This window comes from Schistocerca americana, chromosome 7, assembly GCF_021461395.2.
Source record: "Schistocerca americana isolate TAMUIC-IGC-003095 chromosome 7, iqSchAmer2.1, whole genome shotgun sequence".
Classification (NCBI taxonomy): domain Eukaryota; kingdom Metazoa; phylum Arthropoda; class Insecta; order Orthoptera; family Acrididae; genus Schistocerca; species Schistocerca americana.
Genome location: NC_060125.1, coordinates 587,371,984 through 587,397,623, shown reverse-complemented (window position 1 = coordinate 587,397,623; position 25,640 = coordinate 587,371,984). Strand labels below are relative to the sequence as shown.

The following is a 25,640-nucleotide window of genomic DNA, read 5'->3' as shown; positions in this document are numbered from 1 at the left end:
TTATCTTGACTTTAACTTCGCTGGTCAAATCAGTGCAATCACTTCAGAATTTAAATGAATAGAAAAGAAAAGAATGAAAAAGGGGGGGGGGGGGACCCTGAAACTGTTATGATCACAATGTTGAAACCATTGACTGTTGGAAACATTAATTACTCAAGATTTAAAAAATATGAATTATTACTCTTATTGTCCAATTACTTCCTCATGTAAATACCATTATTTTTGTCTCAAATTAATTAAACTTCCTTACTAAGTCAATTCCAAATTTATCTTAGTACTCTGTCAGACCTTTGCTCTTTACTCATATTTTCATTGACAATAAAGATCATTAAGATTCATTCTAACATACATAGGTCTGCAGTTTATTCTTATTAACATAAACTTTAAATCTTCATTTCGGGACACTCGGATTGCACAACATGTGGAATGGACCCTGTCTAGGTTAGTGATTAGGATAATTCATTGATAGAACAAATCTGGTAAAAGTTGAGTTATTATTGAACAGTCAGGAACAAAATTAACACTGGTCCACACGAATACAATTCTAAAGATTCAACCTGTGCGAGTCGAAGCAGCGGTTGGCGGGCGGCGAGATGGCGAGACGCACAGCACACATACAATCACAGCTATGGCTTTTGCTGTAGCGGCACTTTGCTTCTTCTTGGCGTCGTAATCCTTTTCAATCCAGTGCCATTAGAATATAGCCATGCTGTATAGTCGTCGGACACGGCACATCCGAGGCTCAATAGAACCACTTTTTCCAGGATTGCCTCCTCTACCCGGTACGTGTTCCTCAGACCGATGCCCAACTCCGACTGGTACCGCTGCTGAGCCCGTTATGCCGTACCTGTGTGCATCTTCCCGCGCTCCACCTTTTACTACTCCCCTACAGATAGGGTATTCACCAAAGGTTTTACATTCCACATATCTTAATACATTGCCTACGCATGGACCAGGCGCACAATTACAATTTCAGACATGTTACAATAGATTCAACAGGGATTACACCTCAATTTTGTTATAGCATTGCTTGAAATCTGACATAAATATTAATATTCACATCTAAAGTTGCTTACATTTTCTTTAACATAATGACACGAAAAGAAAAAGAAATGAAATTAAAACATTACGTACATTAATTCATCGAAATTCCAAAGAAAAAATTTATTATATGTTCAGTAGTTGTTGTTACAACCTGATGATGGCGACATGTATGACCGCCGAAATATTGTGCCCGTTGGACACTGTAGACCGGCAGTACACCCGTGGATATTTTGATTATCAAATTCGCCGGGAGAAACTAAAGGAAAACTGGTATTAGTTGTGTTAGTTGCAGTACTAAAAAGTTTCTTTCAGACCCGCAGATACCGGATGCGTGGTTACAAGAGGCTCCCAACTTTCCCGTCGGCAGGTGAGCGGCACGCTGCTGAACACCGGCCAGACGATGGTGTTTCGCGTGGACAAGGACGCCAAGCACCACGTGAACATATCGGGCGGCCCGCTGGCCTACCGCTACCAGCTGGAGGAGATGTACTTCCACTACGGCATGGACAACAGCCACGGCTCCGAGCACAGCATACACGGATACCACTTCCCCGGAGAGGTAAGTCACTAACATAGACGGCAGGTACACAGTCTTACGCTCAGGCCCGCGCGAGGAGCGTGTATGGTGCTACATTATGACGTATAGGGATGTTTGCGGGAAGGGAGGGTATATTACTTTGGGATCGTCAGACTTGTGACAGGGTTGATGCAGCCCGCTACGAATTCCCAGAGAAACACTAGCCCACAATGTCCCCAAATTGCTTTTTGTATATATTTTATCTCTGTGTTGTACATCTCCCTCTAGTACCATGGAAGATTCTCCTTGATGTCTTAACAAACGTACCTTCTTCCTGTCCATGTTTTCCAAATGCTCCTATCCTCACCAGTACTGCGCAAAACTTCCTTCTATAGCACAATATCTCCAACGATTCGATCCTCTTCTTTCCCGGGTTTCACACAGTCCATGATTCAGTTTCCCACATTGTTGTGCGCCAGACGTAGATTCTCAGAAATTTATTCTTTAAATGAAGGCCGGTGTTTTATAGTAATATACTTATCTTGACGCCGGCCGATGTGGCCGAGCGGTTCCAGGCGCTACAGTCTGGAACCGAGCGACCGCTACGGTCGCATGTTCGAATCCTGCTTCGGGCATGGATGAGTGTTGGTTAGCTTTAAGTAGTTCTACGTTCTAGGGGACTGAAGACCTCAGAGGTTAAGTCCCATAGTGCTCTGAGCCATTTGAACCATTTCTGAACTTATCTTCACCAATCATGTCATTTTTACCTGTACTAATCTGCTTGTTACAACCTCCCAGCGTCGTTCACCACGTGCTATTATGCTTCAAGGACAGCAGAATTTCTTCATTATACCCCTTTCGTGGTTCCCATGTTGATGTTAAGTTCGCTGCTAATTTCATTTCTGTTGCTACGTATCACTTTAATCTTTCTTCGGTTAACATTTATTCACTAGTGTGTGCTCATGAGATTGTTCCTTACTGCCGCGCGGGATTAGCCGAGCGGCCTAAGGCGATGCAATCATGGACTGTGCGGCTGGTCCCGGCGGAGGTTCGAGTCCTCCTTCGGGCATGGGTGTGTGTGTTTGTGCTTAGGATAATTTAAGTTAAGTAGCGTGTAAGCTTAGGGACTGACGACCTTATCAGTTAAGTCCCATAAGATTTCACACACATTTGAACATTTGAACATTCATCCTTACTTCTGTTAAAGTTAGCAGTATCATCTGTGAATTGCCATTGGGATCGTTTCAACATCAATTTTAATCCACCTTCTGAATATTCCTTTTATTGCCGCCATTGATTCTGTCATTTTTTACGCTCTTATTTTTCCACTCTTCGTTATTTTACATATCGTACATTACTCGACTTTCCCTACAGCTCAAAATACTATGATTGTTTCAACTTGTTCCATTTTACACTGTCGAACGCTTTTCCCATGTCAACAAATTTATAAATATATTTTGATTTTTCTTGAGTCGTACTTTCATTATCAAGCATAACGTCAGAACTGCTTCTCTGATGTCTTTACCCCTTCCTAAAGACAAACTGACCGTCGCTAACAGACCCTCAGTCTTCCAGCAAAACAATCGACAAAAATGTTCTCAGGTTTGTTGACATGCCACGTAATTGACATTACCCTCACCAATGACGAACTTTCCCATGAATGTTCATAATTTACCCAAACATCTGTAGCAAGAACAAGTTTCGGAGATTTTTGTCAAAGACTTACTTCTGCTACTCAATTTTAAAGATAAACTGATGAGCAACAGTGCCAGTCGAACTTGATTACCGAAGCGGGCATGGATTCTGAGAATGAAGTGCTCTCGTTTTCATTTAAACAGGCAGGGCACATGTAATCAGGCACCAAAAAAAAAAAAAAAAAAAAAAAAAAAAAAAATGGTTCAAATGGCTCTGAGCACTATAGGACTTAACGTCTGAGGTCATCAGTCCCCTTGAACTTAGAACTACTTAAACCTAACTAACCTAAGGACATGACACACATCCATGCCCGAGGCAGGATTCGAACCAGCGACCGTAGCGGTCCCGCGGTTCCAGAATGAAGCACCTAGAACCGCTCAGCCACAGCGGCCGGCCTCAGGCACAAGAGAATCGAAATTTGGATTTGAGTTTGAAAGCGATATTAGTCACTACCTGCTAGAATAGGATCGATTAGGGAATTTAACTACATTCACAAGTTGTACGGAACGATTAAACTCTGAAGTTTTAAATAATACACATAATTGTCAACTGGAACGTCTGCCTATCACCGCAAGAAATATTTGTTTATGAACTTTAAAGTTGAACAGCTGAATAACAGACCGTTCCATAATCTCTTCTCCTCTCTCCTGCTCGTCAGGGAGCTACAGAACGGCAGTAAAACAACTTTCTTTCCTTGGTCCTCGTAGTTGGTCTTATTGTGATCCTTGCTTAAGATCGCTTCATTTATCTGGTGTAGCGCAAGCTTATCGGCTGTTAAAAAGACTAAAAACCAAATCTATCTTCAGATCTCCGACAAAAATCCAGCAACTGTAGGGACCAGTTAAAGGCACGGCAGGTCTCAGATTGCATACGGTCTACAAGGTACTCCGCGAGTGTGGCCAAAATTACGTCGGACAAACCGTGCACATTACAGAAATACGCAGGAAGAAGCGTGAGAGGTTTCATCGTCTTCGCTGCCTCGAAAACTTCGCTTTAACAGAAGCGTTCTCTCAAAACTGACCACCGGGTCAAATTTGACGAAACTTTTGTCATGGCTCGCGCAGATGGTTCTGGTACTGTATAATTAAAGAAACTATGGAAATAAATATCACTGATAACACTCTTAATGAAGTCGGCGGCTTCCAACTCAGCGTGGGTTCGGATAAGCGATCCCGCGTTTGAAGCGGACGCAGCGAACGAAGAGTCAGCGTATGTCCATATATCGCGAAGCTGTGAGCACAAGTGACGTCACAGAAGGCATCCACGGTATATAAGAACGTACCAGCAGCCCATCAGCAGTCATTCCACTTGACAATGGTCTATGACTACAAGATCCAAAGCTCGTGGCATTTCAAACGACGCCGCTGCAGGTCCGAGAACATTTTATTCAAATTATCGCCACGGGATTCGGCAACCTTACATTTAGGCACATATTGTTAGCAAGATGTGATGAATAAAGGAAGCCGTGAATCACACGAATGAATTGTTCTGAAGCCATACTGATTATTTTAGAAAAGCTTGTCTTCGTTGAGGATAGTTATAGTGTTTGATGTGTCAGCGTTATTCTCCATAATTTCGTACTGCTCATCTCCTATCCCATTTGTAAAAAAAGTGTGACTTGTTCAGATTTAGTAGTCTAGGTTTCCAATACCGGCGGCACCAATGTTGATACAGCTCACTCATCTGTGAGGCGTTGAAAACCTGGCACAGTAGTAGCGTTTCGCGTGAAAACATGTTTCAATGCGGAATTTAACGTTTGTGCTATCTATTTGCTCTCCCCCGTCTAGGAACGGATCCACGAGAGATTGATAGAAAGATTCGGATTCTTTCATGACCATAGCATCCTAGGATTTGCTGATAAATCTTTCGCCATGATTTGACAGTAAAAATTTAGTAAGCACTTCTTATGATTGCAAATTTTCCTTTTAGTATTTCTGCAATCTATTTAGTGGAGAAGATGTAGTAGTCTCGGTTTGCGATACATTATGCGAATACTACCATTAATTCAATGTGGGTTTTTGCCGTCACTTATTACTTCACACTGAACTTACTTACCACAAACAGTATTTAACCATGTTTTCATCTTTCACCACATTTATTCTGCATTTGCCAAATATGAATTAAGTGCCCCCACTTTATCCTTTAAATAATGCGACAGCGATCCTAGTTTTTTGCCTTTGGTGATCACTGTTCCAAAGTTTTCATCATGCTCGCTAAACTGTATGTCAATAGTGAAGCACTCGAAAAGACAGAGTCTGTTAGGAACAGGAAGTCCGAGGTTTTCAATATTTCTATCACGTTTCGGTCTTCGGACTGGTCGTTCGAAGCAATTTCCGGCGGACATTTACAGTATTACTCGTAAGAGCTTTGTCCTTGTCACTGACAAGTTATGCGCAGTTTTTCAGTCGATACTGGGCTGGTTAAAGTCATAAAATATTTCTATAGTTTGCTCGGGGTATTTTCGTGTCGTCAAGTTTGAGCTGTCTTTGAATGACTCTCCGACCGATATCTCTAAATCTGGAGGTCGGTAGAAACAATATAATACTAATCTACATCCACCGATCCCGGTTACTGTTGTCCATATTAATTTTCAATCGTATTAATTTTGGACATCGATATACACTTTTTCTAACAACGCTCCACGCATTGTCGGAAATTTACCTTGTCTCTGATTCGAGCTCGGGTTCCCGGGTTCGATTCCCGGCAGGGTCAGGGATTTTCTGTGCCTCATGATGACTGGGTGTTGTGTGATGTCCTTAGATTAGTTAGATTTAAGTAGTTCTAAGTTCTAGGGGACTGATGACCATAGATGTTAAGTCCCATAGTGCTCACAGCCATTTGAACCATTTTTTTCTGACTCGAGTTTCAACCGACTTGCAGTGACTAGTTCCACGTCGAGGTAACTGATTTCTGCGATAGACGCGAGCTCTAGGACCTTATGCCAAGACTCATGTAATTAACAAGTATTAGTTTTAGATTCTCAGTCTACTACCTAAAAAAATGGCTCTAAGCACTCTGGGACTCAATATCTGAGGTCATCAGTCCCCTACACTTAGAACTACTTAAACCTAACTAACCTAAGGATATCACACACATCCTTGTCCGAGGCGGGATTCGAACCTGCGACCGCAGCAGACGCGTGGTTCCAGACTGAAGCGCCTAGAACCGCTCGACCACAGCGGCCGGCGTTTTTACTACATGTTTCTAGATTTAATTCCCTAGAACGGCCAGTTCTAATTCTATCTCATTCTATTAATTTTGTTGGTATTCATCTTACAAGTGCTATTCACCATAAAGTTCATTCCGTTCCACTGATAACCCAAGTCGTTTCTGGTCTCCATCAGAATTACAGTGTCATCGAAAACCTCAAGGTTTTTGTTCCCTCACTCTAACTTTTAAATCCCATTCCGAATTTCTCCTTGCTTTCCTTCTGTTGTCGCTCAGTACCCAGGTTGAACAAGACCGAGGATAGCCTACAATCCTACGTCAACACAGAAGTTGTAGGGCAACAAGGACGCCAGCGCATTTTGTTATCGTGGGTTGCCAGCATCAGGAGCAGGTATAAACTCAGCAGCAAATATATTGTACTCCTTTGATTGAGAAGCACTTAACCTATTGTTATCCTTTGACTGACAAGTTCTTAACCATTCTTCTCCTTCGATTGACAGGTCCTTAACCTATCGTTCCCCCACCCCTCCCTCAGCCCCCACCCCATCTCCCACCTCTCAGGAAACACCCCCCCCCCCCCCACCCTCACTGCTACAGGTACACTTTCAGGTCTGAGTTATAGTTATAGCCCCCACCATTCTTATCAGTCCGATTGACTACTTCAATAAATTGATCAATTAATTAACCTCTCCCTCTCTGGGAAACCCCATCCCCTCCCAGCCTCCCTCCAGAAGACTGGCTAATCTGTGGTGGAGAGGAAGGATCTCATGACAAGAAATTCAAGGGCATATTGTTTATTTATAAAAATTCAGTTTGCGGGGGTTGGATTTCTAATGCTCATCATTCTCTGCTGTTTGGAGAGTTGTAGGTCTTGTAAGAAGTAATTACATCGATCGCTTTTCTGTTTTTATTCCGACTGTGCAAGGAATACGGTCATGAGATACCTAACATACGTAATTACACTGGCAAATCTTTCCATCGTGAAGCACGGATCTGTACTTACCAGGTAGTTCCCAGTTCTGCTGTAACGGTGTCTGCCGTTTACCACCACTGGCGCTAGCGACGGTGCTTGATGCTGCTGCTGAATGTTTCATTTTTTATACCTAAACTGGTAACACGAACACAAGAAAGGAGCAAACTGACGCATACGTCCCTCAGGGAGACAATAGGAACGCAGCCTTCTACACCACCAGCAAGTGAATGCTAGTCTCAGCGCACTGGACAGGGTGGTGTCAGTCTGACCATGCTGGACAAATCTGTGTCGGTCTGCGAGCATTGTCTGTGTCCAGCTGGATGTGGGACATTTGCTATTCGACAAAATCGAATATAAGATTAAATGCAGCTAATGCTCGCCATTCGAGCGGAGTTCGTACTTTGGAAATGTGTCAGGAGGCAAATAAAATACATATCACATAGGTAAAAGTAGTGGAGGGAACATGTAATAATCAAAAACTTTCACGTGGCGACGACTCTTTATCAGTTTCATATAAATATCCGAGAACACATTAGATACATTTCTTTGTCTCACCCGCTCAAACACGCTGTAAGCAGTAACATTCTCTTTTCACTTGACTCCTTAGTCCTCAAGGTTAACTGTCGTAACATACTCAGGAAGTAAGAGCTATCGAATATTTTTCTAATGTGTGGCTACAGCTCTGTTGTGGAATAAGAAGAGTCGCGCAGTCATTATTCCCCTTTAATAACGATAACTAAAGCATGACCGTACATCGCACACTACACTCACTACTGCTCCTCATAGACATCCAGCACACACTTGAAGTTGAATAACTGAAAGACGATGAATTCATACTGAATCAAGCAAAAATGTTCGAATGGTTCTTCATAAAACGAAGGAGGCGTTACTATGAAGCAGAATGCGGATGGTAGAATAGGAAACATTAAGGATCTTTTAGTCGACGTCAAGCACAATCTGGAAACACTTAAAGAAATGGACTGTTACTATGTTTAATATTCATTGAAACAGGGGCAATTAGTAGCAGCAGCGAAATTAGCAGTTTGCTGTCATACAGATAAACATCATCATATCTTTGAAGTCAATGAAGTGTACTTTTACGCTAAGCTACACACTGTTTAATGTTGCCAAGCGTGACGTTGGGCGTGACAAAATCGACAGCAATTGTAAAATAATTGTTAGCACCTGACACTGCCAAACAAATATGTAGGTACGGCTGTTCGCAACTCTAAGCAGAACTTCCTCCAATCTTTAACTTTTTTAAGGTTAAGAGAACCAGCCCGCTTTTTCCAGATTCCCCCTTCCCGAATTGCGTCCGTTTTTAGTCAATTCGAGAGAAGTGTTCCGTTTTGTGAGACAGAAATTGTGATAAGCCTAATTACATAGAAAGCTGAACGTAGAGTTCTCTCGAAATTCTGGTGGGGGGGGGGGGGGAGGGGGGGGGGCAGGCGGCGATTTATTGACAGAACATTTAGAAGAGGCAACAGATTAACTAAAGATACTGCCTACACTACGCTTGTCCGTCTCCTGTTGGAGTCCTGCTGCGCGGTGTGGGTTCAAAGAAAAGCAGCACGGTTTGTATTTTCGAGAAATAGAGGAGACAGTGTTACGGACATGATACGGGATTTGGGGTGGACATCATTAAAACGAAGCCGTTTCTCACTGCAGCGGAATCTTCTCACGAACTTCCAATCCCCAAATTTCTTCTCTCAATGCGAAGATATTTTGTTGACGCCGACCTACATAGGGAGAAACGATCGCCACGATAAAATGAGGGATTGAGAGCTCGTAATGAAATATATACGAGTAAGGATTCGTTTTCAGCGCGCGCTGTTCGAGGGTGGAATAATGGAGAATTATTGTGAAAGTGGTTTCATGAAACCTCTGCCAGGTATTTAGGTGTGAACTGCAGAGTATCCACGTAGATATAGATGTATCTGAATTTCGTCCCATGTAACAGACTAAATTAACAGTCAATTTCAATAGCTGCAATGTAATGTTTATTTCGTTGTATTTTGAGATTTCTGCACAACACGATTGCCTATTTCGGGTTACAATGCCATTTTCAAGCGCAGCTGCGGCTGTTGCGAATAGTGATTCTTATCTTTTATTACTTATAAACAATAATATCATTATAAAATATACATAATTATAAAAATATTATTTCTTAATAGACAGCTCATAGTTACGCCCGGGATACCATACGATCGTCAACTCCGCCTAAACAGGAGTAAAAATTTATTTAATAAAAATTGCGATTTGATCATAAATAAGATTTAGATAAGATTCACTATTCCCAACACCCAGAAGTGTAGTCAAAAATGAGCTTGTAAGCCGAAATAGGCAAGCTTGTTGTGCAGAAAGCTGTAAATACAAGCACGTAACGATTACACTGCATTTTATGGAATTGACTTATAGTAAAATGTCATTCGTTGACCCAGTTCATGCTGCAGGCCATACTCAAAAAATACTAAATTTTATTAATCAACATACAAATGTTTACAATCATTTCAAGATATTTTAAAAAATAACAATAGTTTGTGTGTTCACCATCCAAGTAAAAATGAGACCGTAAAATTTTTAAACTCTCCCATAACATCCATTTTAATTTTCGTATAATTTAACAAATACAAACATGACCTAACGTATTCTAGAGCTCAAAATATATTACAGTTTTTTTTAATACCGAGAGCACATTTAAGAATACACACATCTACATGACACACTGGCTGGTAATAACGGGTAAGGGGAAATCAGATGCCAGAAGCAGATGGTTCAAATGGCTCTGAGCACTATGGGACTCAACTGCTGAGGTCATTAGTCCCCTACAACTTAGAACTAGTTAAACCTAACTAACCTAAGGACATCACAAACATCCATGCCCGAGGCAGGATTCGAACCTGCGACCGTAGCGGTCTTGCGGTTCCAGACTGCAGCGCCTTTAACCCCACGGCCACTTCGGCCGGCACCAGAAGCAGAGCTCTCAATCTTAGCAGTAGCTAGTGGGGCCGAGTAAACAGTCATCACAGTTTAAGCAATAACGGTAACTGCTTTTACCACAGCAGCGTACCAGTCAACGCCTTGAAAGTAACCTAATGAGGACAACAGTATTCATCTTTCCACTGTCCTTTTGTCCACAAGCAGCAAAATCGACCGTGTACTCACTGCAGCAGAGTGAGCGGTCTGGTGCTGCTCACACGCTTAATCTGGAAGAACCCCCCCCTCCCCCCCCCCCCCCATGACGTTCCTCAGGCTGGCTGCTCAGGGGAGTCAGGACACTGAACAGTTGCGTGCCGTCCTCTGACGCCGGTCGCGCACGCACCGTCGTGCGTCTTCCAGGTGGCGCGACTGCTGAAGCCCATGTCACCCGCATGTGCGCATAATTGTGGCGCACACTATCCCCGAAGCGTTACCAGCCGAGACGTTAGCATAGTAGTGGCTCACTCGTGATTCCTATACATCTGCTTCTCTATACTCCATAGTTTATTTACTTATCCTGTTGATAGCACAATACTTCCCATCGTCACAAACGCTTTAACAGCTTTCTATTTCAGAATGAGATTTTCAATCTGCAGCGGAGTGTGCGCAGATATGAAACTTCCTGGCAGATTAAAACTTTGTGCCGGACCGAGACTCGAACTCGGGAACTTTGCCGTTCGCGGGCAAGTGCACTACCATCTGAGCTACCCAAGCACGACTCACGCTTCGTCCTCACAGCTTTACTTCCGCCAGTTCCTCGTCTCCTACCTTCCAAACTTTGCAGAAACTCTCCTGCGAACCTTGCAAAACTAGCACTCCCGGAAGAAAGGTTTGCAGAAGAGCAGCTGTGAAGTTTGGAAGGTAGGAGACGAGGTACTGGCGGAAGTAAAGCTGCGAGGACAGGGCGTGAGTCGTGTTTGGGTAGCTCAGATGGTAGAGCACTTGCCCGCGAAAGGCAAAAAAATGGTTCAAATGCCTCTGAGCACTATGGGACTCAACATCTGAGGTCATCAGTCCCCTAGAACTTAGAACTACTTAAACCTAACTAACCTAAGGACATCACACGCATCCATGCCCGAGGCAGGATTCGAACCTGCGACCGTAGCAGTCGCGCGAATCCAGACTGAAGCGCCTAGAACCGCTCAGCCACACCGGTCGGCGAAATGCAAAGGTCCCGATTTCGAGTCTCAGTCCGGCACACAGCTCTAATCTGCCAGGAAGTTTCAGCTTTCTATTTCACCTGCGGAAATTCCTACTTTCTCATTTTGCATTTTCTGTCAGTCCTATTTCAGAGATATCTATATCATCTATTAGCCGCTTCATTTTACGCCATTTAGGTTTCCGTACGTCAATCAGTAAAAACAGAAACCTTATTGAATGACTTTGTTGTCCTTGCCTCCGTCTGCCTGTCAGTCAGCCCGACTGTTAGTACCCATTTTACCCACGAGCGGGCAGATTTTTCAAGTTAAAATTTATGTCATACGCTATTGGCGATGTAAAAGATCTAAGTTTCTACGTCCCTCCAATCAAGAGATAGAATCATTCATGTCACATATTTTGATACTGAAAAATTTACTCATCAAGTTCTTTAGGGTACCTCCCCTTCAGCTATAGCCATGTAATTTTGCAAGAACCAAGGCTTTAAGCCCAAGCAAAGGAAAAGGTCCTAACATAGTTAATAAGTAATTATACCACACAAAACTATTTGTTTTTCACGTTATCCGACTGCCTTTCTGTCCGTCCGTTAAGAGACCTTTCATTCAGGAAAGAGTAGACGTACCAAGCTGAAACTTATGTCATATTCTACAGTCTATGGTCCCTTAGCGGTGTAAAAAACATTAAGATATGAAATAAATGCTGCCAAAAAATACGATTATTTATGTCATATATTTTGATTCTCGAAAACTCACTCATGAAAACTTACAGCGTACTTTCCGTTGAGCTAGAGTCATGAAATGTGGCAAGAGGCAAGAAGTTCCAGTACAAAAAAAAAAAAAAAAAAAATCCTAAAATTATTAATTTGTAATTATATCACACGAAAAAATTATTCGTCAGGTTTTTCGACTGTCTGTCTGTCCGTCTATTAACGCCCCTTTTTTCCGAGGAATGGGTACACGTTTCAAGATGGAATCTACGTCACATACTAAAGGCTAGGTCCTTTTGCAGTTGAAAAAATTTAAGCTTCGACGTCAATGCAGACAAAAGATACAGCAATGTATATCGACCATTTTACGTCTTGTCAGTATGGGTCTTGATAAGAGACAAAAATCGTCTAAATTCTCGTTTCCCAGGATGGATGAGCTGGTGTCCAAAATTAAAGCAACAAACCGCTATTTCCTCTTCCTGTATCTAATTCACGATATGATCATACAAACTGTCAACAGTTGACAGTAGGATCGTGTACCGTACGGAAGAAGAACATTCCGGTCAACAGACATAAACGCCAGTGATCACGTCAGTTCGCCTGTCAAACGGGGTACTATCTGTCGGTTAGTCCCACATCCACAGTCGCTGTGTACACAGTCACAGACGGTGCAGTGTCGCACCGAGAAGAGAACAAATACAGTAGAAATAATTTTGTATTTGGCTGTTTCAACGTTCATCTCTGTGTTGACAGGTTCAAAAATGGTTCAAATGGCTCTGAGCAGTATGGGACTCAACTGCTGAGGTCATTAGTCCCCTAGAACTTAGAACTAGTTAAACCTAACTAACCTAAGGACATCACACACATCCATGCCCGAGGCAGGATTCGAACCTGCGGCCGTAGCGGTCTCGCGGTTCCAGACTGCAGCGCCTAGAACCGCACGGCCACTTCGGCCGGCTAGGAAGTAGGTACCGAACAAGATATCGCCCCCATCAGCCTTATCACACTTGTGCTTTCTCTTAGGAGATGATTAATATTCTGCAAGGATCTTTCGAAAGAGAAGGTATTTCAGCATCTAGTTGACATGATATGAGGAAAAGGTTATTGTGTAGTGACTGTACAAGCTACTTGAGAGGGCCTCATGTAGAAAACGAGTGACACAAGACAACGAAGTATCGTGCAAACATTTTGAAGTGCATGCAGAAGAGAAATAACGAATAAACCGTAAAAAAGAAACACATTTTAATATCCGCATGAGAGGGTTTGTTGTTGTTGTGGTCTTCCGTCCTGAGACTGGTTTAATTTAGCTGTCCATGCTACTCTATCCTGTGCAAGCTTCTTCATCTCCCAGTACCTACTGCAACCTACATCCTTCTGAATCTGTTTAGTGTATTCACCTCTTGGTCTCCCTCTACGATTTTTACCCTCCACGCTGCTCTCCAATACTAAATTGGTGATCTTTTGATGCCTCAGAACATGTCCTACCAACCGATCCCTTCATCTAGTCAAGTTGTGCCACAAACACCTCTTCTCCCCAATTCTCTTCAATACTGCCTCATTAGATATGTGATCTACCCATCTAATCTTGAGCATTCTTCTGTAGCACCACATTTCGAAAGCTTCTGTTCTCTTCTTGTCCAAACCATTTATCGTCCATGTACACTCCATACAAATACTTTCTGAAACGACTTCCTGACACTTAAATCTATACTCGATGTTAAGAAATTTCTCTTCTTCAGAAACGCTTTCCTTGCCATTGCCAGTCTACATTTTATAACCTCTCTACTTCATGAGAGGGTTGTTAATTGCATATCGTATTACGTTGCAGGTTAACAACCGTTTCTCAGTGTGACGACAACCTGCATCAGCGACAGGCTGGAAGTTCGTACGGGTACCGTTCAACAATTGTTCGCAGCACTTTTCGAACGATGGACCGCGATCGCCCATTGTGCCCAACATTCTTACCCACGCCAACAGTAATTTCTTCGACAATTTGTGGCGCAATTGACAATCAGTCTTTCCCAGGAACTGTTCCAAAGCTGTCAGTTAATTCGAACTTCAATCTCAGTGCAGAAAGAGGTCCTCACCGTATTCCTTTAAAGCGCTGGCGCTCACGAATAGCAGCAGCACTATTGGGTGAAACAGCCTTACATGTAAATCCCTGCACACATTGTCCAGACCCATGTTGACTGCCAACGAGTGTATTGCACACTGAAGCTTGTGTTTCAACCCTGCGTCGCCGTACCAACACCGACATCTAACGGGAAGTCACGAAACTAACAATACTAACAACGCAAATGCTTCAGCATAATTCCTACAAAATGTCATTATAAGGGCGATTAAGAAGTTTCCCTTAGAAAGCCGTACAGTCAAGAATCGGTGTGCCGATGAGGCAAAATCGCCGTGAGCGTTGAGGCAATAATCCCACCAGCACCGTGTTAAAGAAACCAGTTTGGTGAAACACCGTGTCCTGTTTCGTGACGTCCGTAACTACCTGCAGCACATGACCATTCGACAGGAATCGTCGACTCTTCAAGGGCTTTCTTAAGTGACCTAAGGCGATCTCATGGGGTGAGATGAGGACTGTGTCTCTCTCAGTCAAAAGCAACTGATTACTCCGTATAGTGCGCACACAAAGTCTCGCTGCAGCAGTGAGTTTCCCGCGTGTCGCCTTGGGGGCGCGCGAGATTGTTCCGTGGACCTGCTGTGGTAGGGTGGGGCTAATAGTGTTGTGTGTGCGTTGCAACTGTAAGCTGTTTTATTGTCCAGTTCTTGTGTTAGTGAGAATGCTCCCGCGTGTCGCCTTGGGGGCGCGCGAGATTGTTCCGTGGACCTGCTGTGGTAGGGTGGGGCTAATAGTGTTGCGTGTGCGTTGCAACTGTAAGCTGTTTTATTGTCCAGTTCTTGTGTTAGTGAGAATGCTTACTATTGCACAGAGAGTGCTTTCAGGCGAAGAGGTTTGACGTGCAGGAGGAAACTTTACAGAGCATGTGAGACGCCAATTTAGAATGCGTTTTCCTGCTTCGCGATGTCAACTTAGTGACAGCATAAGCGATTGAATTCGCAAGAGGCTAAAATCTCTCGTTCGATGGTACATATGGACGTAACCAAAGAAATGAGAATGTATCTATACAGAATTACTGCTGTACACCAATTATATTGCATGGATCATGCGAAACGAAGACCATATTGTGAATGTTTCAGCAATTTGTTAACCGACATGGTGTTGGTGTTTTGCATCGAGACTTTTTCTGTGATGGATATTGGATTCAGCTATCTGGCTACATTAATTCCCAAAATTTATGAATTTGGTCATCAGAAAATACACATGCCTTAAGAGAAACCCCATTACACGCACAGAAAATCGGAGTGTGGGTTACCATAATGCTGGCTCAGATTATAGGGCCGATCTTTTTTTATACTACCGTCACTTCCGATGTCTGTTCCCTGCCAGATAATTTACCCCTTTATTGCCCTGATCAATGAAAATAGGATTAGTCATTGATCTTCCCAACATAAAAAAGCTTCTATTCATAGGGTACACCTATCCTTACCACTTTTAGATGAAATCTTTGGATGGTTCAAATGGCTGTAAGCACTATGAGACTTAACATCTGAGGTCTTCAGTCCCCTATAATTACACCACTGGACATTAAAACCGACCGAGGTGGCCGAGCGGTTCTAGGCGCTGCAGTCTGGAAGCGCTCTACCGCTACGGTCACAGGTTCGAATCCTGCCTCGGGCATGGATGTGTGTGAAGTCCTTAGTTTAGTTAGGTTTAAGTAGTTCTAGGGGACTGATGACCTCAGAAGTTAAGTCCCATAGTGCTCAGAGCCATTTGAACCTTTTTTTTTTTGCCATTAAAATTCGCCACACCACGAAGATGACGTGCTACAGACGCGAGATTTAACCGACAAGAAGAGGATGCTGTGATATGTAAATGATTAGCTTTTCAGAGCATTCACACAAGACTGGCGCTGGTGGCGACACCTACAACGTGTTGACATGAGGAAAGTTTTCAACCGATTTCTCATACACAAACAGCAGTTGACCGGCGTTGCCTAGTGAAACGTTGCTTTGATCCCTCGTGTAAGGAGGAGAAATGCGTACCATCACATTTCCGACTTTGATAAAGGTCGGATTGTAGCCTATCGCGATTGCGGTTTATCGTATCGTGACATTGCTGCTCGCGTTGGTCGAGATCCAATGACTGTTAGCAGAATATGGAATCGGTGGGTTCAGGTGGGTAATACGGAACGCCATGCCGCATCCCAACGGCCTCGTATCACTAACAGTCGAGATGAAAGGCATCTTATCCGCATAGCTGTAACGGATCGTGCAGCCACGTCTCGATCCCTGAGTCAACAGATTGGGACGTTTCCAAGACAACAACCATCTGCACGAACAGTTCGACGACGTTTGCAGCAGCATGGACTATCAGCTCGGAGACCACGACTGCGGTTACCCTTGACGCTGCATCACAGACAGGAGAGCCTGCGATGGTGTACTTAATAACGAACCTGGGTGCGCGAATGGCAAAACGTCGTTTTTTCGGATGAATCCAGGTTCTGTTTACAGCATCAAGATGGTGGCATCCGTGTATGGCGACATCGCGGAGAACGCACATTGAAGCGTGTATTCGTAATCGCCATACAGGCGTATCACACGGCGAGGTAGTATGGGATGCTATTGGTTACACTTCTCAGTCACTTATTGTTCGCATTGACGGCACTTTGAACCGTGGACGCTGCGCGGGATTAGCCGAGCGGTCTAGGGCGCTGCAGTCACGGACTGTGTGGCTGGTCCCGGTGGTGGTTCGAGCCCTTCCTCTCGCGTGGGTGGGTGTGTTTGTCCTTAGGATAATTTAGGTTAAGTAGTGTGTAAGCTTAGGGACTGATGATCTTAGCAGTTAAGTCCCGTAAGATTTCACACAGAACAGTGGAGGTTACATTTCAGATGTGGTACGACCCGTGGCTCTACCCTTCATTCGATCCCTTGGAAACCCTACATTTCAGCAGGATAATGCACGACCGCATGTTGCAGGTCCTGTACGGGCCTTTTTGGCCAGCACATTCTCCAGATCTCTCACCAATTGAAATCGTCTGGTCAATGGTGACCGAGCAACTGGCTCGTCACAATACGCCAGTCGCTATTCTTGATGGACTGTGGTATCGTGTTGAAGCTGCATGGGCAGCTGTACCTGTACACGCAATTCAAGCTCTGACTCAATGCCCAGGCGTATCAAGGCCGTTGTTACTGCCAGAGGTGGTTGTTCTTGGTACTAATTTCTGAGGTTCTGTGCACCCAAATTGCTGTAAAACGTTGTTACTGCCAGAGGTGGTTGTTCTTGGTACTAATTTCTCAGGTTCTGTGCACCCAAATTGCGGTAAAACGTAATCACATGCCAGTTCTAGTATAGTGTATTCGTCCAATGAATACCCGTTCATCATCTGCATTTCTTCTTGTTGTAACAATTTTAATGGCCAATAGTGTAGAACTACTTAAACCTAACAAACCAAAGACATCACACACTTCCATGCCCGAGGCGGGATTTGAACCTGCGGCCGCAGCAGCAGTGCGGTTCCAGATTGAAGTGCCTAGAACCGCTCGGACACAGCGGCCGACAAATCTTTGGAGACAGACGAATCTAAAACATTTGTGTGTAAAAATAATCCAGAAGCTAATGATGAACTGAAGGCAGCGATAATTGATTTTCTGCATTCCATTACATGTGAAACATTGGTAAAGGTGTACAGCGATAAGAGTGTGATGCTAACCTTAACTGTCCTGCAAGGTGAGACACGTACAAACTTTGTGGACGCACTGTGTAAGCACACAGTAAATTTCGTCGTAGAGAGTATGAAGTGTAATAGATACACAAATGATAATATGCTGTCACAGATAATAATGTATTTCGCTTAATGTCATGAACATGCCTATCAGGCCGCCCACTTACTTTTTGTTGCGCAACTATTGCTTTTAGTACTTTTTTATGGCACCTGTATCTGACAGCATTTCATTCTACATAGACGATTACTAACTGCAGCTCTGTTCCACAGATGCAGATGTACGCCTTCAACGCGGAGCTGTACAAGAACATGTCGGAGGCACAGCACAAGTCCCAAGGGATCGTCGGGGTCGCCATTATGATGCAGGTTTGTCTGGCGTTTCTGGGCCTTGTTGCAGTATTAAGGATGACTAAGACCCATTCTCCGACTTGAAGACTTCCTTTACATATCAATCTTTTCTCTGTCTTGATTGTTCAAGAGCATAAATCGCACATCTCTGTCTCTGCTCTTACCTTCTGGTTAAGTACTGTGTCTATCGAAATAATCAGCAATCAGTTACATAAAAGAAATTTAATTTCTTAATTTCTTTACCGGTTTCCAGCATTTAGTGGCCTTCTTCAGAGGATTATAACTAACAAATTATTTGCGAGTGTCAGTAATGAGATGCCCGCAGCATATTGCTGTTGGCATGTAATTCACAGTACCTGCATAAAAAAATGAGATGAAGGGGCCAAACAACGTGTGCAGACAACATGCCATTTCTGGCTTTGTCCTAACTGTCCTGGTGAAGTGTAATATTTCGAGTTGCCTGAATAGTTGTAATCTGAAAAAGTAGTAATGTAGACTGCATGTTGCCTTCAAAGACCCTGCAGGCGGATAAGTCAGACATTAGTCAGCTAAGGAGCTCGGTAACGTAGGCTGACTGAGTCTCACAAGTATGTGGCTGTCACTGTAGAGTAAGAACAAGTTGGCCTCTGTCAGCACTCGAAACGCCAGCGACGGCAGTCGGGTGTATGTGTTCAGTGTCAGGGTTCGCGATTGCTGGATAAAGGAAGATCACAGAACGGCACGCACGCTACCAGTCTAGCTCTCAGCAGACGGCACTGGCCGGTGCACACTTATCTCAGTTCTCCAGTGTTACAATCTTGTATCCCGAGAAAGCATCGATTCAGAAATTAAATCATTCAGACACTTGTCACCCAATGGTATGGAAGTGGATGCGCCAGCTCGTAAACACATCATCAACAGATATCAAAATGGTTTAAACGGTGCTGAGCACTATGGGACATAACATCTGAGGCCATCAGTCCCCTAGAACTTAGAACTACTTAAACCTAACTAACCTAAGGACATCACACACATCCATGCCCGTGGCCTGATTCGAAACTGCGACCGTAGCGATCGCGCGGTTCTAGACTGAAGCGCCTAGAACCGCTCGGACACACCAGCCGGCTCAACAGATACCGTAGCAGTAAACCCCTTATTAAGTGTGTGTTCCGTGATGTGAAATATTCTATTATCATGAGTACTAAGAAAAGGCCTGATCTCTTAATCACGATCCCTGTATCATTTGGATATTTACGAAAAAGTAACCAAACTGAAAACACAACACTACTTAAAGATGCGCACTGGCAGATAAATAAGCATAGCTCTGTATTTCAGCATCAAATATTGGGTAAGAACTCATCAACTCATCCGAAAATTGATCCAGTCCGTATACGTTTGGCGCACAGCCAGAAACAGTGCCATAAGGATGATTCGTCGTATAGGTAATTATTCCATCTATATCCGTAAATAATTATTCAAATATTTCGTAAAACTAATAAAATGACCACCTATTTCATAAGCACAGTCTGCCTAAACTATTGGAAATGGGGAAGTCTCGCGATCGTACACTGGTGTCCAAAATTAAAGCAACAATCGAAAATTTTGCAAGGGTGCGGTTATTGCGCCACAAACAGGTGAGAGTGAAATAGAAAAAAATTGAAAAGAATACACAACGTAAACAACTGTAGCTTAACCGATTTACACATACATTGCGACGACTGATTAATGTGCTCAGTACGTAGTGTGGCCACCTCTGACAGCAATACAGGCCTGACGACGTCGGAGTCTGCTGTGAATGACGTCATCAGTCTCATGTTGAGGCTATAGCGCCCATGCTTCCTGGAGAGCTGCTCGCAAGTCTTGAAGAGTGGTTGCTGGGTGCTGACGTGATGAAACTCGTGTCCCGAGGACATGCCAGACATGCTCTATGGGATTCAAATCGGGAGAGCGAATAGGCTACACCATGCGTGCAAATTCTTCTGCTTCCAAGGAAACATCAATTACCCGTGCTCTATGAGGTCTAGCATTAGCGTCGTTTAATACGAAGTCTGGGTCCACAGCACATCGGAACAACTCCATATGAGGTCCCAAAATCTCGTCACGATACCTGACAGCAGTTAAACCTTGCCGACTCTCTAACCTCCCCCTCACTTATCGACCTTAATGACAGTGAAAAATTAAACCGCGTGTACCTAATGGAAATTTGGGAAAAAGCAATCGTCACCGAAGTTAACCTGTCGGTAAAGAGGGAGGAAAGAGTTACATCTAAATGAATGGAAAAATTCAAATGAAACTGGTAGAAATTAATTTTGAAAAGGGGTAAAGTTAATGAAGAAAGTAAATGTGCGGCCGTTACGTTAACAATTAACTAGCGGTAATTAGATATTTGAGATTTGGGGGAAATTACGGTCGCCAGTCCTAAGGACAATTACTATAGTAACTGAAAAAGAAAGGTAATTACACATATAATTAGCACTAGAAGCGTGGCAACTGAAGGTTGACACGTGTAATGTGAAAACTGAAAGTTTGTCTGAAGTAATAACTTTCTCTGCACTCTGACTTAATTTATCAAAAGAATTAATAAAACCGGAAAACTGAAAGTTAATTTAGTGACTGAAATTAATAAGAAGCTTTCTTTTTTAAGCACATCGAAATTCAGTAAAATACGGTTAGTCTTGGACTACCTCAACAATCATTTCAAAAGCTACTTGAATCTACGCAATTTAGAAATAAGAGATTTAGCTTTGAACTTGAATTAAATGATTCTGAACAATTAACAATAGTAAGATTTAGTACGTATCAAGCTGAGCTGCAGTCACAGGTAAGCTAAAATACGGTAACTAAACTCGCGCTCTTAATTTGTGCTTGCGTAATCTAAATATTGTAGCCAGCTATGAATACTTAAACTGAACTTTGAAATTAAAGCAGTGAAATGGAATGATTGTACTTTAATGCTGGCATCTGAATTTCAACGACACTCGGGTCGATTTCGGAAAAGGAAGGGACCCTGCTTGGTAATGCAATTGGGACAATGAGCAACAAAGGTTCATGCTAAGTTGCTGTAATTTTGCGAGGCAAATGGAACAATTTGAAAAGCTTAGGTCTGCCATACAGTTCTAAAACTTTACGTGCTTCCAGTCTTCCTTGTTGGTTGATTGAAGGTTTGAAGCCGTCGATCGAGGAGGTGGCGACAGTCACTCATTGTCGGCCGTCGCTGTTGCAGAAGCTGGATGTTGGCGCGCCTTCTTCCCAACACGGTCACCAGACGTAACGGGCTCTTGATGTGCGCCAGCTAATGCTTCCCGTCCGCGACACCATGTCAGAAACTATTATCGCAAGTCGAGCGCAATTACATGCTGCCAAACCCCGAAAGCGCGGCAACTCGCGGGAGCTACACACAACACACCTGCTCCACTCGCTACTCCAGCCAGACCCCCTCTCTGCCCGCACTCCACGCGGCAGAGTTAACACTACCAAAGATCCTACACACTTTGATTCTTCACACGACCCATCGATGTACTCGTTCGATAGCAGTTTTCCCTAGGCAAGACCCAGCGTAAAATACAAATAATCTTTACACAACAAACCAATTATACATCGACATAAATGCATAAATATATATATACAAATAGTAAAACAATTACAATATGTAAAGACACAGAAATATCATATATTCAGGTAGCAAAAATAAGGAAAACAAATTATAGTACAATAGATGGAAATAGGAGGATATGCATTTCCGGCGTTACAACTCCACCGTACTATTTCATGAAATGGTTTTGGAGTGGTCAACATAACCACTGCTCACACCATTAGGGACCCCCCTCGATATCGGCTTCCTTCCGAGATCGTGTCCATGTCCCCTTCAGATACGGATAGGTAGTGAATAATTCTCCAGATTAAGACGGTACTCATCTGTGAAAAGAACATTGGCCCACCGTTCGACTGCCCAGGTCACATGTGGACGGCTCCACTCCCTTCTTTGAAGCGTCAGAGGTACACATACAGCAGGTCTCCTACAATAAAGGCATCTCTGCCGAAGCCCTCTGTACGCCGTCTGCCTTCATACAACACGTTCAATGGATGCTGCCAGGTCAGATGCCACTCAGCGTACAGTACTAGGGCGGTGGTGTCGTGCCCTTACTGTCCAATACCGGTCCTCTCTTTCTGATGACACACGTGCTCTCAATAAACTGTCACACATGGTCTTTGTAAAATGTCACACGTCGTCTCTATAAACTGTCTGCACATCCGAGAAAACAACAGAACGATTCACATTAAGCCATCGGGCCACATCTGTTTGTGACTGTCATGTTTCCATTCTTGCTATGGCCCTCCACTACAGAGAGTCCTGTAGGCGTCTTCTATGAGTCATGCTGCACCGTCTATGGCTGTGCACACAGCGATTGCGAATGTTGGACTACCCGGCAAACTCTACACTTTTGTTAGGTGCTCTGACGTCATCAATGGTGTTGTTGTCCGTTGACCGGAACGCCATCTTCCGTGCAGAACACGATCGTACAGAAATCTGTTGACAGTTTGTGTGAGTATATCGTAAATTAGACGAGAAATAACGGTTTGTTGCTTTAATTTTGAACACCAGTGTATATTCCTAGAGATAAATCACAATTATAGAAAGAAACGCAGTTCACAGTGTTTTACAGTCATCTGTATTCCATAACGTCGTCCAACAATTTACCTTTCTGCCTCTGTAAATCACACATATACATTGTAGGATATTTACAATTAATGTCCTGAAATAGACACGTGCGACTGAATTATTTGACTATTCGCACACTGACATACCTTGATTAACACTGTAGCAAGAAGATTACACAAGAGAGCGGCATTCCACGATTTAGTTATTTTATGGTCAGTAACAAATGGATAACGCAGGCTGACCAAAAGAACAGGAGTGTTGAATATAGCTGATATATTTTTCCCAAAACTGCGAAGACTGATCACGAAAACTACATTGCTTCTCAATACATGTAGCATGAATCGAAGTTCAAGTAATGCCACGAAATAACATGATCATCAGCTATTGCTTCTAGAAAGACGATAAACCGTTCATTATCTCTGAGAGGTTGAATAACATTGAATACGAAATGCAGTGAACTGAACAGGCAGTAGTCGAGCTCTTAAATCAGTTTCCAGTTAACGAAAGACGAGAGGCATGCGACGAGCTTTTGTGAACCAACGCTTATGGATACTACTTTATGCTACAGTTCACGACAAGTTCTGTACGAGGAATGATTGTAAAATAAATGTAAGAATATTTCTATGACACGACTGAAATGACGTGCATGTCGTCTGTTAACCACTATGACAATGTAACTGAAAAAATATCGTCCAAAACCCCCAACATTAAAGATTTCCAAAACGCCTAGCGCCGACTCCAGAACAGAAACAGGAATGTGGGGAATGCGTGCATATTCGAATCTCTCCAACTGCGTCTTCTGTTCGACTCTTGCGCGGCCCTCTTTGGTTAACGTGAGTGGAAGTTTGCTCAAGATGCACAAACGCTTGTGTCGTCACCGAGAGGTAACTCAAAGACTTTGGCTTGTCTAATCAAAACTGACCATGAGTCTCGTTGCTGAATATTTCTAAGATCAATTCGCAATGGAAAAATTGTGAGCAAAATGTTAGCGCTGTTAACAAGCAACATAGAAACTATGGGGCAGTTTTGCCGATTACTAGATGGACCACGCCTTATAAAGCAGCATGTGAATGGTACCAACGCCGTACGAGACTTGTTACACTGCACACGTCGAGAAAGTCGTAAACTATACTGACTTACATACTTCAACGGATACTCACGAATGATTTGGTCTTCCAACGGTTTTTTTTCCCGGGACATATAGTACCAGAAATAAATTAACTTAAGCTCAAATTTTTCAGTTTGGATCAAGATTTTTGGGAGGTTTCGCTCGGTTATAAGCAAATGCCGAATTTAGAAAGTCTCTCCGAAATATCATCAAGACGGGTTCCGTCTGTTCCACCACTAGCTCCATGTATTTGTCTCAGAAGAGTGCCGCTCTGCAATGGCTACAACACCATGTCGCATATGCCTGTGAAGCATACGGTTACACGCCATAACAACAAAAATATGGTGCTGTTAGCATTGTCGTGATTACGGACGATGTGAGCTCTTCTTCGCCCACAGTGACCTCAGACTTCGACTACGAATAATTTGACTCCCAACTTCCCTGTTAAAGCAGCTCACTTCATATCCGGGTTCGAACCACATTTGAAAGAGATCACCACTTCACAGTACTCGCTATTCGTTCTCATATCAGTCACTGATAGTGGATTCCTTGACTTGCGCTCGAGACATTTTATTTACTTTGTTTGTTTGCTATTTTCTTCTAGCCTATTATCTATATAAAAGAAAAGACCGAATTTTTCACTTCACTCGGCATGAATGAAGAACTTAATACCTTAACATGATTTGAAATGGGTTACTAATGTACAGAAACCAGACGGCAGTTATAAAAGTGAAGGGGTGTGACAGGAAGGCAGTCGTTGGAAAGGGAGTGAGGTAGGGTTGTAGCCCAACCCAAACGTTATTAAATACCTACAACGAACGAACAGTAAAGAAAACAAATGAAATATTTGGATTTGGAATTAAAATTCAGGGAGAAGAAATAAAATCGTTGAGGTTTTCCAATAACATTGCAATTCTGCTGACTTTGAAAAGCAGTTGAACGGAACGGACAATGTCTTAAAAGGAGGATACAACACGAACATCAGCAAAAGCATAACAAGGATAATGGAATGTGTCGAATTAAATCAGGCGAGGCTCAGGGAATGGGATTAGGAAACGAGACTCTTACAGTAGCAGATAAGTTTTGTTATTTCGACAACAAAATAACTGATGCCAGCCGAAGTAGACACGATACAATACAAAACGTAGATTGGCAATGCAAGAAAAGCATTTCTGAAAAAGAGACATTTTTTAACATCAAATATAGGTTTAAGTGTTAGGATGCCTTTTCGGAAGTAATTTTTCTGTAGTGTAGCCACGTATTGAAGTGAAACATGGACGATAAACAGTTTAGGCGAAAAGAGAATAGAAGCTTTCAAAATGATGTGCGACAGAAAGATGCTGAAAATTAGATCATGTACTCATTGGCAAATACTGAATGGAATTGGGGAGAGCAGAAATTTGTGGCACACATTCACTAAAAGGAGGGATCAGTTGATAGGACACATGCAGAGATACCAAGGGATCACCAATTTAATATTGGAGAAGAGTGCGGCGGGCGGGGAGTGAGGGGTGGG

The 25,640-nt window shown here is 43.1% G+C and overlaps 1 protein-coding gene across 1 annotated transcript in view; it reads left to right on the top strand.

Annotated features, from left to right (window-relative positions):
- The window catches only part of LOC124623107 (carbonic anhydrase-related protein 10-like), a 191,352-nt gene that overhangs the window by 21,234 nt on the left and 144,478 nt on the right, over positions 1-25,640 (top strand). Inside the window, exons 3-4 of the mRNA XM_047148896.1 lie at positions 1,412-1,603; positions 18,300-18,395. Coding sequence (XP_047004852.1) covers positions 1,412-1,603; positions 18,300-18,395 — 288 coding nt within the window. The remainder of the gene's footprint in view (positions 1-1,411; positions 1,604-18,299; positions 18,396-25,640) is intronic.